The 15656-nt window shown below is 37.7% G+C and overlaps 1 protein-coding gene across 2 annotated transcripts in view; it reads left to right on the forward strand.

Moving 5' to 3' along the window:
- The window catches only part of Xrcc4 (X-ray repair cross complementing 4), a 296572-nt gene that overhangs the window by 86276 nt on the left and 194640 nt on the right, over window positions 1-15656 (forward strand). For both annotated transcript variants that reach the window (XM_059276447.1, XM_059276448.1), the window contains exon 3: window positions 4300-4475. In XM_059276447.1, coding sequence (XP_059132430.1) covers window positions 4300-4475 — 176 coding nt within the window. The remainder of the gene's footprint in view (window positions 1-4299; window positions 4476-15656) is intronic.

The following is a 15656-nucleotide window of genomic DNA, read 5'->3' on the forward strand; positions in this document are numbered from 1 at the left end:
AAGATCGATATACTTTCTTTTTAATGAAATTTAGCATACTTTTAAATTTTCCAATTTTTTTATTGGCATATTACTTGTACCAAAATCTTTATCATGGAGTTTTCATACATGTGTACAATGGATTTTGATTCTATATGCCTTCATTTTCTTATTTTTTTCCCTTTCTGATGTTTGTGTTCTCCCTCTTCCTCCCAAAACACTTTAAAAAAAAGATTTTACATATGAATGAATACATGCAGTTCTGAGTTTAGCTTATTTCTCTTTATTGTTTGCTCTCCTGTTTTATTAATTTTACTCGGTTATGTATATTTACCATATTTCATTTACCTACTGATTCATTGATAGGCAGTCAGGCTGATTCTTGTGGCTATTGTGAATAGTAACTACACGATATGAAGATATTCCTATTTTATACAGACTGTGTTTGCATATTTACCTATGAGTGTTGTAAAATGATCTATTCTATTTGGAGTTTTGGGGGAAGTTTTTTACTGAATTCCAGAGGGGACTCACTATTTTACCATCCTTCCAACAGTGTTTAAAGGTTTCTTCTTTTTTTATTTTAATCAATGTTTTTGAAAATTTCATAACTTAGAAGTGTATTTTGATCATTCATTTTCCCAACTACCTCTGTTCAAATTTGAATGGTAATCTATAGCCCAATACCTTCTCCTCTTATGGCCTTTTTTATTATCATTATCAATAATTTCCTGAGTCTAGTTAGTACGCCGCATATGCATGCTAGGTACTGGGCAGACTACCATGGACACCTTCCATTTGCTGCATCTTCACCAACTTTTGTTGTTTTTGTTTTCTTGATGCTAGCCATTCTGACTATGGGGTAGAAATTAATGGTAGTTTTGATTTTAATTATCTTTATGAATAAGAATTGAGCATTTTCTCTCATTAGTTTACATGAGTACTGTCCAGCTCATTTGCACATTGATTAGGTTATTATTTCAGTGTTGATTTTTCTTAGTTCATTATATTTTCTGGATACTAATTCTCTGTGAGATGAATTGCTTGCAAAACTTTCTCGCATTCTCCCAAATTTTCTGACCATTTCTTTTCTATGTAGCTTTGTAACTTTGTGTACTTCCTCCCAATTCTTGCAGTTGTGTCTTGATCCATTGGAGCCCTATTTTTTAAGCCTCTATTTTGAAGTGTTTTCTCTATGCATTCCTCTAGCAGTTTCATTTTTTTGTTCCATTTTGAATATATCTTTGTTGTTGGGGGAGAGAGAGAGGAATCTAGTTTCACATTTATACCTCTGAATGTCAGGTTTCCTAAGCACTATTTGTTGAGATGACAATCGTTAGAATATTTGTAACTTAATATGTTTTGCTGCATGGTTTTTATTTTTCTCCTTTACGTTTTCATGTAATCGTATTAAACTTAACAAGTTCCACTGGCTCTCAATCCTAGACGAAGAACTACAGGCAACTAAGGGATGATGAGAGCACGAAATATGCTCCTCGAGGTATATCACTGCATTTGGTTACCTAATACTGAGTAGCCAGCCCCAAAATCATTTACGTGCAAATAACATTATACAGACTGAAGAACTTGTATTTATATATTTAAAAGTGCTCGAATGTGCGCTCGTGTGTGTGTGTGTGTGTGCGCACACGTGCACGTGTGTGACAGCAATTAAAGAAAACGAGGCTATGAATTTGAGAGAAGGGGTATATGGGAGGTGTTGGAGAGAGGAAAGAGAAGGAAGTGCATAATGTAATTGTATTTTAACTTCAAAATATATTAATTAAAACATTACAACAGATTGAAGGTTGAGTATATTGGCACACAGATTTATTTCTTGCATTTATAAGGCTAAGGCAGTTTCCAAATGGATACTTGCAAATTGTAGCTTATACACATGCACACACACAAATAAAAATAAATCTTGAAAAAGAATATCAGAACTCGACATAAATGTGACTATAATTATGATGCCTGAGTGGGCAGAAGTTGAGTCTCCAGGACTCTTAAGTCACTAGAATTATACCAGGCATTATGAGAAACAACTGAAAGTATTTTCCTGTTAATGAAACTTGTTGCATAAATTGTAATTGGTCTTATAATAAAAACCCAGAGCCAGATATTGCGGTAAATGCTGAAAGATCAGAGGAAACAAGCCACAGCCACTTCTTACCTCACTTACTCCTCACCTGAAAGGGGAAGATCCTGTTTCCATGAATCCTCAGACTGAATGCCCCTGAGTCCTCAGCCAAAAAGACTGAGTTTCTGTCTCCTCCCACCTTATATGCCTTTCTCTGCCCAGCCATATCATTTCCTGTCTTAATTTTCCTAGTGCTGGGATTAATGGTGTGTGTGCTTCAAATACTGGGAGCAAAGGCATGAGATCACAAGTGCTGGGATTAAGGGTGTGTGCCACCACTGCCTGACCTCTATGTTTAATCTAGTGGCTGGCTCTGTCCTCTGATATTCAGGCAAATTTTATTTGTTAGAGTACAAAAAAAAAAAAAAAATCATCAAGGTTTCACCGTTTGAAAAACACTTCCCTCAGCCCTGGGACCTGCGTCAACAGGTAAAGTACCTGTTGCTTTCTCATGAGGATTTGAGGCATGGGCCTTATCACCCATGTGGAAAATCCATGTGTAGCCTCACACATCGGTAACCCTAATACTCAGTGATAGATAGGAGGATTTTTTGTGAGTCAGGCTTAAATGGTGAGCTATAGGTTCAGTGATAGAGCCTGTCTCAGAGACTAGCTGGAGAATGATGAGGACAGCAAGTGTACCCGGTGGCCTCACATGTGCATAGGGCACATGCACTTGCACAGAATGAATGGGTTGTTGAAGTTTACTTCTCTAGCCTTGTTTTCTTTATAGACGATGGCTGAAAATTTAGCTCTTATTTATATATAAAAAAAAAGCATATAAAGAAAAAATGTAAAAGTAACTCCAGAACTGGTAAATCCTACAGGGACTCCAAGAAAGGCAAGCATCAGTCTTTACTTAAGACTGATTCTGCCCAGAGTACAATTGGTGTGGTCATTATTCAGATTTTATTTAGGCCGCCATATTTTTGTCTGGAAGGTCTTCTCATAGCAGATGTCCCAGTATCCGTTCTCTCTCAGTCTTTTCCCCTTTCATTCTTGGCGTTTCCTGCTGTAGATGTACCACATGGGGCTGAGGACTCTGAAGACACTCATTCCCTGCAGCTTTGCTAGTTGTGGATCTTTGTAGTAGCCACTGTTCATTGCAAAACCAAGCTTCTTTTGGGGGGGCTGAGAACTCTACTCATCTTTGGGAATAAGAAAAGGCATTTCATGTACAGTTAGAAGCTATATTGATTTAGGAAAACAGTAGTGGTTAGTCCTACCCTAGGGCTTGTGTCTTTGCCAGGCATTGATAGTTGGCCATTTTACAGTACCAGGCATCGGTTCCTTCCTACTGAGTACAGCTTAAATCTAATTAGATGGCTATTGGTTATCCCCAAGATAAAAATGGCACTGTTGCACCTTTAGGGATATCTTGGCAGGCCAATTATTGTTTTGCTTGGCAGGCTTTTTAGTTGCGTAGACCTATTGATTACATTTGTCTGTTGTCAGAGTGCATGGCACTTTCTGATACCATGAGTGCTAATCACAGAGGGGAAGCTTCAAGGTCAGTACTGGGCCAGTTCCTCCAGGTCTGTGTTGGAAGTGTATGCTGTCTTAGAAATAGCATCTTCCTCTGAAGTTGTAGAGGTGTAGCCAAGGCCAGTGGAAGGATCTCATATTTTTTGGTGGCTCTCTAGGACCATTGTCCAATAGCTTGTATGTTTTCCTTGCCTGGTACATTGGTTAATTAATCTATGGTTCCTGCAGGGAGCATTATCACCCATGTGGCATGCATCCATTAAACACAAACACAAACACACACACACACACACACACACACACACACACACACACACACACGGTTCCTAGTGCTGGATACTTGGATTTGAGTACCAACTCTGGCATAACTACAGAAGTTGGGAAAGTATAGGGTGTAATGATGGGAGAGGAAGAGAAAGAGCTTTGGAAATGAGATTGAAGGACATGAGTGCTTCCAAAGGGCCAAGGGGAAATGCAGAGCTGGTTCACTAGGGAAGGGAGAGAATGAGGGACAGGAGAGAGAGGAGAGGGGTGAATAGCACTAGAGGGACTTAAAAAAGCCACAGGGAAACATTTTGACTTTATTATTATTTTTTCAAATTCCTGTTATATTTGATAAAGTAGTAGTAACAGATAAATACATATTTTCTAATAGAAACTTTTTATTTCATCACTTTTATTAATCTTTTGCATAGTTTCTGAATCGGAGATTTCCCAAGAAGCTGATGACATGGCTATGGAGAAAGAAAAATATGTTGAGGAACTGAGAAAAGCATTGATGTCAGGATCAGGAACAGCAGACACATACAGGTTCATCTTTTCTAAAGAGTCCTGCCATTTCTCCCTTGAGAAAGAACTGAAAGATGTCTCAGTAAGTAAACCTTTCCACAATTTGTTTTTATTGATGAATTTTGTTTCACATTTAAGTAGCAGGGCTATGATTCTTGGAGCACGTCTCAAATAAATACCAAGAAATTATTTAGTATCCCCGTTAATATACTTCAGTTAAAAAAAAGAAATCATATGTAAAATGTGTTTCTGTGTGTGTGATTTCTATATGTGTGCATGCATGTGTGTGCATGTGTGCATATGCGTACGTGAGTGTGTCCGTGTGTATGTGTGTTTGTGTGCATGTGAGTACATGAGTGTCCGTGTGTATGTGTGTGTGCATATGTGTGCATGAGTATGTGTTTCTCTGTGTGTGTATGTACTGCATCACACTTGTGAGGGTCAGAGGACAATTTTCAGGAGCCAGTTCTCTCCTTTCACAAGGCTCTGGGGATGAACTCAGGCCTCGGCTTTGTTAGCAAGTACTTCTACCTACGGAGCCATCTCAGCAGCTCACAAGCTTCACACTTCAAGTTTATGACATAGTTCTTCTTATACACTGGAAAGGAAATATCAGGAAATGTATTTACTCTTCAATATTTAAATCATTTTAAATGAACAGTTTTGAAATATTGAGATAAAGAGTTTTAGACCATTGCAGCCTTGTTTGCTCAAAATAAATATGGGAAAATATAGAATTTTAGAAAGAAAGCAATGAATTTACCTTTGCCTATTTAATAACTGTTTTTTTAGAGTATATTTGAAAATTTATTTTATTTTATTATTATTGTTTTAATGCTTTTTAATTTTTTATTTTATGTGTCTTTGTACTTTGCCTGCATGTGTGTCTGTGTGAGGGTTTCAGATCCCCTGGAACTGGAATTATAGACAATTGTGAGCTGCCATGTGGGTGCTGGGAATTGAACCTGAGTCCTCTGGAAGAGCAGCCAGTGCTTTTAATCATTGAGTCATCTCTTCAGACCCTTATATTTGAAATTTTAAAACAACATAGTTAAGTGTAGTAATACATATATACATATATATAATTAATAACTAAGGAAACATTATATTGTCATACTTAAAAATAATGAAGTAGAGATAACTATGTGTCCAAATTTCCAGAGATCACATGCCCTCTAGACACATGCATCTGCTGGTTGGCTCACTTTCTGCACAGTTCTGACTAAGGTTCTGGCTACTTTGATAAAGGCTGTCCTTACTATCTTTACATCTTACCCAAATTAGTTAGACATTGAATTTGCTGTCACCGTTGGTTTGTTAATCATATGAGATCTTAAGAAAGGGGAAACTTACTTCATTAGGTTCATTGATAGTACTGAAGAATTTGGTGTTGTTGTTTTTTTTTTTTTTTTTTAGCTAAATCCAATTTTTAAACACTTGTAAAGCAACGTTTTAAACTCAGAAGAGTAAAGGAGATTTTTATCAATCTGAGAACTATCTGAAGAAATAAATAAAATTATTATTTTCAAATATGTGTTATTGTGGGGAATAATGTAGAATGACTGGTTTCTGTAATTTCAGTTTAGAAGATACATATTCACATTAGCTGTCAATTCATATTTTTCATTATGTTACAGTTATTAAAATAATAACTTAAAAATAGGTGAAGGAGATCTGAACTGACAGCTACAGTTTTATTAATTGTGTTTTTTTCTGTGGTTCAAGCTCAATCAGATGATTCTAAACATATTAAAACTGCTGCCTGTTTTTTCTTGTATTAAGAAGTGGAATAGAGCAAATTAAGAGGAATAATATTTCCTATTCAACAGGCATTTGTTTTAAACAAGTAGTGATATTCTGTGATGATGTATGCCGAGCTTGTGAGAAGCTTTTGGTACCTGTGCTGTGGTGAGAGGCTGGGGTTCAGCAGATGCCAAGCTGGAGGACTTGCCCTGGCTGCTTGGTAGTGAGTCAGGTTTTGCTGATTCTCTGAAGTAAAGCCTTTCATTCCTCATGACTTTCGTCATTTACTGTTTGCTTGCTGTGTATAAGGATTGAAGACAGCAGTAATCCTGAAAAATGCCTTGTTTTCCATCCTGAAATTAATCACTCTTTATCAAAACCAAGGCCTTGAGCACTATCTTTTCAACTGATGTTTTGTTTGCTTTGTTTTTGTTTTTAGTTTTGGTTTTTCAAGACAGGGTTTCTCTGTGTAATATCCCTGGCTGTTCTGGAACTCACTCTGTAGTCCAGGCTGGCCTTAAACTCACAGAGAACCACCTGCTTCTGCCTCCTGAGTGGTGGGATTAAAGGTGAGCACCACCATGCCTGGCTTCAGCTGATTTTTAATAGTGATTAAACAGCATAAAAATACCCAGGAATTCAGAAGAGTGTTGAGTTCCTGGACAAACTGCCTTCAGCCGTCACACTGCAGTTTAAATGGCTGTCCTGTCATTTATTCATTGTTTATTTGTCCATACATTTATTCATGCCTGGCTTGCTTGAGAGAGATTTTTGGATATTTAAATGAGGTAAAACTTTCTGTGCTAAGGTCAGCTAAGGATGCAGTTTGAAACATTGACAAGCTTATTCAGTCAAACTTCCTTGGGAATCTTCTAGTATGCCATGTGTTTCTGCAGACTGATTTCAGAGTGATACTGTCTTATAAATTCATCTGCTGGCCAAACTGTGCTGACAGTTGCCCACATGGCGGAACACTCTAAGACTCATTGCACTTGGATGACCCACACACTGTAAAGGGTTTGTAATGGTTTCCTCAGTGACACACAGAACTGACAATTGCCAAAAAAAAAAAAAAAAAAAAAAAAGCTCCTCAACTTAGAAGAATGGGAAAGAATGTACAGATTCAATTCAGAAAGCTGTACTCAATTCTGTTGTGTTTTCACATAATCCTGTTCCCATGGCAAAGGGACCTTCATGAGTCCCAAGTACATTTGCTTCCAGACTGCCCCCCTGGCAGTCACAGTTTGAGGCATTTCTTGCCATCATTCAAAAGTTTCATGTGCCAAATGGTGTTTTTAGGATCTTTGTACAACTGGATAATTTGGAATATATGAATTATGTAAAGGTTGTATGAAATTTATATTTTTACTTCCCCCTTTAAAAATAGGAAAATACTATTAATATTTCCATCTAAAAGGACCCTTTTAAAGAAAGATTTACTCACATTTTTTCCTGAGTATTAGAATTTTCAATTTCCAGTGTAGTAAGGAGATACTTAGATACATAATTTGTTTGGTGATGTTTGGGTTTTAGGAAAGAATGGGTTCACAGTTTTTATGAGATTAACTTTGAATTTATAAGTAATTCCTTAAATATGGGTATATTCAGATTATGTTTTCTTAAAAAGTATTTTTATTTAATTTTAATACTCACTGGAATAAATACTACATGATCAACTAGACACTAATACCATTTCTCCGTAGTATGAACCTCACCACTAAGAACTCTATAACAGCAAGCTGATGTGCACTCTGGTGTTAGCATTGGGAGTTGATCATGCTGTTATCTTTACAAAACCTGCCTCTGCCAGATTATTCCTTCAACTTTTCACACTTCATGCTGATTTTGTGGTGGACACTGGGTCATTTTGACATTGTATTATTATAATATAACTCTTACTTTGCTTTGAGTAGATTTTTTTTTGGAAATAAATCACAACTAAATGTATTTTTAAATAATTCTTCTCTCACACCGTACATCCCAATAGCAGTTTCCTCTCCTATCCTCTTCAATCCTAGTCCCTACCTCCATCTCCCCTCTCTCCCAGATCTACTCCTCTGTTTCCCTTCAGAAAAGAGCAGGTCTCCCAGGGATATCAACTGAATATGGCATAACAAGTTACAGTAAGACTCAGCACAAACCTTCATGTCAAGACTAGATGAGGCAACCCAGTAGGAGGTCAAGGATCCCAAGAGCAGGCAAAAGAGTAAGAGACACCCCAATTCCTACTGTTAGGAGGCCCACAAGAACACCAGGCTAACAACCATGACATAAATGCTGAAGACGTAGTACAGACCCACGCAGGCTCTGTGATTGCTGCTTTAGTCCTGTGAGCCCCTGTGAACCTTGCTTAGTTGATTCTGTGGGCCTTGTTCTTACGGTGTTCTTGACCCCTCTTGTTCCCACTGTTCTTCCTCCCCCTCGTCTGTGGGGTTCCCCATGCTCCACCTAATGTTTGACCATCAGTTTCTGCATCTGCTCTCAGTTGCTAGATGAAGCCTCTCTGATGACAGTTGGGCTAGGCACCAATCTATGAGTATAGCACATTAGGAATCATTTCATTGATATTTTTTTTTTTTTTTTTTTTTTTTTTGCCAGTCTTGTTTGGTTCTATTCTAGGTCTGTGGGCCATCCAGCCTCTAGTACCTGGCCATCATTGCTTGGCCACTCTCACAGTTGTGCACAACCATTACCTCAGCATATCTTGCAGGCAGGACAAATTGTAGGTCGAAGGTTTTGTGGCTGGGTTGATCTGTCCCAGACCCACTACTGGAAGCCTTGCCTGGTTACAGGAGATGGCTGGTTCGGATTCTGTAGTCTCCATTACTAGGAGTCCTTTCTAGGGTCACCCTCATAATTTCCTGGGAGTTTCCACTGCTCTAGGTTTACACATCGACTCTCAAATGCCCTCCAAATCCAGTCATTTCTCGCCTTATTTTTTCTCTCCACCCATACCCTCACCTGATTCCATTCCCTGTTCCCATTTCTACCAACCCCAAAGTCCACCAGGAAAATCTATTCTATTTCTCCTTCCTAGGGATCCATGTGTCCTACCTTGAGCCCTTCTTGATACTTAGCCTCTCTGGGTCTGTGGATCGTAGACTGATTATTCTTTACTTAACAGCTAATATCTACCTATAAGTGAGTACATACCATGTTTGTCTTTCTGGGTCTGGGCTAACTCACTCAGTATTTTTTTTCTAATTCTATTCATTTTCCTGCTAATTTCATGATGTCATTTTTTTTAAACAATTGAGTAATACTCCATTGTATAAATGTACCACATTTTCTTTATTAATTTTTCAGTTGAGTGCCATCTAGGTTGTTTCCAGTTTCTGGCTATTATGAATAAAGCCACTATGAACATAGTTGAGTAATGTCCTTGTGGTAGGATGGAACAGCCTATGGGCATATGCCTAAGAGTGGTGTGGTTGTATTTTGACGTAGATCAATTTCCAATTTTCTGAGGAACCATGATAATGATTTCTATAGTGACTCTACAAGTTTGCATTCCCAGCAATGGAGGAATGTTCCTCTTGCTCCACATCCTTGCCAGCATGAGCTGGCACTTATGTTTTTGATCTTAGCCATTCTGACAGTTGTAAGATGGAATCTCAAAATAGTTTTCTTTTCCATTTCCTTCATGGCTAAGGATGTTGAACATTTCTTTAAGTGTTTCTCAGCCATTTGAGATTCCTGTTTAAATCTGTTGAGAAGTCTCTGTTTAGATCTGTACCCCATTTTTTAAAATTGGATTACCTGGTTTGTTAATGTCTAATTTCTTGAGGTTTTGTTTTTTTTTTTAATATAGTTTGGATATTAGCCCTCTGTCAGACATGAAGTTGATGAGAATCTTTTCCCATTCTTTAGGCTGCTATTTGTCCTATTGACAATGTCCTTTGACTTACAGAAGCTTTTCAATTTCATGAGGTCCCATTTGTTAATTGTTGATCTTGGTGCCTTTGTTATTAGTATTCTGTTCAGGAGGTTATCTCCTGTGCCAGTGTGTCAAGGCTATTCCCCACTTTCTCCTCTTTTATGTTCAGTGTATTTGATTTTATGTTGAGATCTTTGATCCACTTGGATTTAAGTTTTTTGCAGGGTGATAGATATGGATCTATTTGCAATATTCTACATGCTGATATCCAGTTAGACTAGCACCATTTGTTGAAGATGCTGTCTCTTTTTCATTGCGTATTTCTGGCTTCATTATCAAAATTCAGGTATCCATAGGTGTATAGATTTATATCTGGGTCTTCAATTCAATTCCATTGATCAACATGTCTGTTCTTATGCCAAAACAATGTTGTTTTTATTTCTATAGCTCTGTAGTACAGCTTGAAATAGGGATGGTAATACCCCCTGCAGTTCTTTATAGTACAGGATTGTTTTAGCTACCCTTATTTATTCCCTTCCTTCCTTCCTTCCTTCCTTCTTTCCTTTCTTTCTTTCTTTCTTTCTTTCTTTCTTTCTTTCTTTCTTTCTTTCTTTCTTTCTTTTCTTTCTTTCGTGTTTTCATATGAAGTTGAGTATTGTTCTTTGAACATCTGTAAATAATGGTATTGGAATTTTGATGGGGATTGTATTGTATCTGTAGATTGCTTTTGGTGAGATGGCCATTATTACTATGTTAATCCTGATCCATGAGCATGTGAGATCTTTCCATCTTCTGATGTCTTCTTCAATTTTTTTTTCTTCAAAGATTTGAAGTTTTTGTCACACAAGCCTTTTACTTTCTTGGCTAGGGTTACCCCAACCTATTTCATATTGTTTGTGTCTATTGTGAAGGGTATTATTCTTCCTTCTCAGTCTGTTTGTCCTTTGTGTATAGGAGGGCTACTGAATGTCTTTTCATTTAATCTTGTATCTAGCTACTCCACTGAAGGTGTTTATCAGCTGTAGGAGTTCCGTGGTATAGTTTTTGGGTTTGCTATATATACTATAATATCCTCTGCAAATAATGGTACATTGATGTCACCTTGGTGGATTTTTCCTTTAATGAGTATGAAGTGTCCTTCCTGTCTCTTTTGATTAATTTTGATTTTAAGTCTATATTGTTAGATATGAGAATGGCTTGCTTCTTAGTTCCATTTGCTTAGAAAATCTTTTTCTAACCTTTTACTCTGAGGTAATATCTATCGTTGATATTGAGGTGTGTTTCTTGTGTGCAGCAGAAGGATGGATCCTGTTTTCATATCTATTCTGTTAGTCTGTGTGTTTTTATTAGGAAGTTGAGTCCATTGACATTGAGAGGTATCAGTGACCAATGATGGTTAATTCCTATTATTTTGCTGTTGTTGTTGTTGTTGTTGTTGTTGGTGGTGGTGGTGGTGGTAGTGTGTGTGTGTGTGTGTGTGTGTGTGTGTGTGTGTGTGTACTCCCTTTCTTTTGGTTTTGCTGGTGAGGGATTATTTATTTTCTGTGTTTTCCTGGATGTTGTTAATCTCCTTAGGTTGGGGGTTTTTCTTCTAGTATTTTGTATAGGGCTGAATTTGTAGATAGATATTGTTTAAATTTAACTTTATCGTGGAATATTTTGTTTTCTCTGTCTATGATGATTGAAAGTTTTGCTGGGCATAGTAGTCTGGGCTGACACCTGTGCTCTCTTAGAGTGTGCAAGACATCTGTCTAAGCCCATCTGACTTGTAGATTCTCCATCTGTCTAAGCCTGTCTGACTTGTAGATTCTCCATTGAGAAGTCAGATGTAATTCTAATAAGTCTGTCTTTATATGTTACTTGTTCTTTTTCCCCCTGCAGCTTTTAATATTCTTTCTTTGTTCTGTATGTTCAGTGTTTTGATTATTATGTGGCAAAGGGACTTTCTTTTCTGGTCCCATCTGTTTGGTGTTCTGTATCCTTCTTGTACCTTTACAGGCAGCTCCTTTTTTTAGGTTAGGGAAGTTTTTTTGGTATGACTTTGTTGAAAATATTTTCTGGGCCTTTGAGCTGAGTTTCTTCTTCTTTTCCCATTCCTATTATTCTTAGGTTTGGCCTTTTCATAGTTTCCCAGATTTCCTGGATGTATTGTATCAGGAATTTTTTAGATTTAACATTGTCTTTATCGTATCTTTCAGCTCTTGTATTCCGTTGATGAAGCTTTCTTCTATAATTCTTGTTCATGTACTTAGGTTTTTTAATTCCAGAATTCCCTCTCTTTGTGCTTCCTTTAATGCTTCTATTTAAATTTTAAATTTTGAACAGTTTTATTCATTTCCTTCAACTGTTTGTTTTTCTTTTCTTTCGTGGCTTTCTTTAAGTAATCTTTTCATTAATTCCATTTTTTTATTTGCCTTTTTCTCACTTTCTTTAAAGGGTTTATTTACTTCCTCTTTAAGGACCTCTATAATCTTCATAAGTTTGGTTTTAAGGTCTTTTTCTTGTGCTTCAGCTATTTTGGAATATTCAGGGCTATTTGTAGTAGGATAGCTGGGCTCTGGTGGTGACATATTACCCTGACTATTGTTGATTTTGTTCTTATGCTGGAGTTTAGGCATCAGGGTTGTGTGATTATAGGTCTAGGTGCTGATTTCTGAGTTTGTCTTTGTTGCATGGGTGTTTTGTTGCTTGGTTTCTGTTTCTTCTCTGATCTTCTGATATGTGTGGCCTGTAGTTGAGCTGGAGTTCTCTGCCTGGGTTTGGGGCTGGACTTCTTCCAGCATGGCCTCTTGTGAAGCAGGGAGCAGGGAGTCTCCATTAAGTTGGGGGCTGGGACATGGTGATAGGGAGAGGTACTGGGGATAGGGACATGGAGGCAACGAGAGAGTGGGATGGGGTCCATGTGAGGGTGGGCCTATCTGCAGTTCTGGTAACTAGTTTGGCCTCTGGTCCAGCAGTGAATCTCCACCTGAGTTAGTCTACCTGCTCTTGTGGCTTGTGTGACGTGCACTTGCACAGGGGATGTCCTCCCTAGTTGGGGGCTGGGGACAAGGAGATAGAGTATGGATGGTGGAGGAGGGATGGCATAGGATTGGGTCTGTAGGAATCAAGGGAATAGGGAATTCCCATGGGCAGGTGGCCTTCCTGTTCTTATGGCTGGCTTGACCTGCACTTGAGCAGGGGATCACCACTGGAGTTGGGGGCTTGGACACAGCAATGGGGGTGAGTGGGTGGAGGCAGGGGGGAAGGGGTGATGGTTTGGGTCTGTGGGGACAGAACTGTGTAAATAGGAGATGTCTGAGGGCTAGTGGGCTGGTTTGGCCTGCCTTTAGTTGATTTTTTTTAAAGCTCTATTTTGTTTATGATATTCTACCCATAAAATGAGAAGGGCCTTAGGTAAATGAGTGACAGTCAATCAAAACCATAGTGGAAGAGAACTTGAGCTTATATATGTGCTCAACATGCCATTGTGAGCAAGTCTCCGTCTTTGAAGTACTCTTAGAGTCAACCTCTTTTCTTTTAAGGAAAGTATCATTTTGTTCTTATCAATAAAATGAACTTATTCTGTAGACTGCAAATGTATGGATGACATCTCAATTTCTGTTGTAAATTGTTGAAAACAGTGATTTTTAAATTGCTGTTTAGATTCCATGTGTGATCTTATTTTTATTTTCTAAGTTGTAGTAGTCTCTGTAACCTTCACAGGCAGCAGAGAGATAAACCATAGGAAAGAAGAAGGCAGTTTGGTGTAACATGACTCAGTAAGCCAATGTTGGTTCAAACTTGGGGAGTGTGACTCCGAGTTGTTTATTTTAGGAGTATTTAAACTCAGCACAACAAAACATATCTAAATGCTTTAAGGAAGAAAGTAAACTATAGATCACATGTGACTTCATGATACTTTTTTTATAAAATACATGTATCACCTTCCATAAAGATAGGCTCTATAAATTGAGAAAAACACGTTTCCAAGAAGGGTCTGGACGAGGGTCAAGTACTGGAAAGTTCCAGCTACACAGATTGCACAAAGGTCACCAAACTAGAAATCATATCTGCTCCAACCTTCTGGGCAGAAAACTGGTTTTGCATTTCTCCCCTTGAAGGAACAACCCTGTGTGCTTAACATTCCATGTTCCCCTAGTGATGTCTGTGAGCACGAAGATCTCCATGCCCCTACGATTCTCCCATTATTATTTTTTTTTAAAGAGAAAATTGTGTCTGTTTTAGAGAGCACAGTTGAATGCATTGCCTGCATGGCTAGTCTAACTAATGCAGGCAAGCATAACAGAATTATAAGACTATCTAGTTGAGGACAAAAGAAAGGGGAAAACCATCTTAACCATGGTGGCCACTCAAGGTCACTTAAGAAATTTTGTTTATGTCTTTATTCAGATCATCAATTTGAACATCAATAGTCTTCAAGACATCTGACACATTAAAGCAACACATGCCAGGAAATTGTTGACAACGAAGATTATGCTTAGCTGGAAATCATCTTTAGTGTATCTGTCTATTTCTGTGAAACTTTGCTTCTCAGCTTGTCCTTCTTGATTCATTCTGCTAATGTTTTTGCTGTAGTATTAGTAGTAGTTTTACTAATCATACAGGCCACTTTTGAAATTTCTTTTTGTATTCAGGTAATCACTCCTGGGACTGGTAAAAAAAAAAAGCCATTGTGGCAGCAACCATTAAAGTATCCAATAGATGCAAAGAATCATCACAATTTGCAGGGAGAGCACTCTTAATTCTATTGATAAATTGTAAGGATTCACTGAGCAAAATGGATGTAATGTGGCCTATCCCACATAAGCCTTTATACCCTGCAGGAATGACAGTGTAGGTAACATTTTTGAAAACAAAACAAAACAAAACAGAGTCCACTCCCAAAGCAGTTGTTTACCATACAGAAGTATGTGATTGGAGTTGGAACTATAGTAAGGAGGACTATAGTTACATTTGAATTATAAACAGTATCATTTAAAAAAGACAAAACCAAAAATCACCATTGATAGGAGTATCAGAGAAAGCCCTATGAGTATGGGTATGCTGGGCTCTGCTCCATCCTGTTGTTGGTATACAACACATATGAGCAACGCCTGTGCTATATAAGTTTTCTTTAAGAGTTCAGGAATAGATGGGTTTTCCCTGCTACAAAAAGATTGTTCTTGTTGACTGCCATGTGTCAAATGAAGCCAGAGGTTATTTTCTAAACCATTGTCAGAGACAGTGCTATTCTAGGTTATGTAAAATCAACTTTAGTAAGCAATACATCAGATATTCCTTTCTTCATCTCTATACAACTGTAATTTCTACTATTGGAGCTTTCTGAAGGTTACTTAAATGTTAAAATATGTAGTATAGAATTTAGATTGTTCATCTAGATTAGTCCAACCAAAATATCTTCTATTCATGTAACTAAATATTTGTTTAGTATCTTTTGCCCAGACAACTAGTCCCAAAGGATAAAAGCTATCCTTGGAGTTGCAAGGCAACATGTTACTGTTTCATATTACAGGCATAGCTTTTATCTCCCCCTGACAGAAAGCATTTAGATTCTGTATTGACAGCCTGAGAATTAACATGTAGTAGTCAGTAAACAGTATCATTTTGGGGTCAGTAGTTTTGTGTTCTTGTTGCCTCCCC

Source organism: Peromyscus eremicus, chromosome 11 (assembly GCF_949786415.1).
Source record: "Peromyscus eremicus chromosome 11, PerEre_H2_v1, whole genome shotgun sequence".
Lineage (NCBI taxonomy): Eukaryota > Metazoa > Chordata > Mammalia > Rodentia > Cricetidae > Peromyscus > Peromyscus eremicus.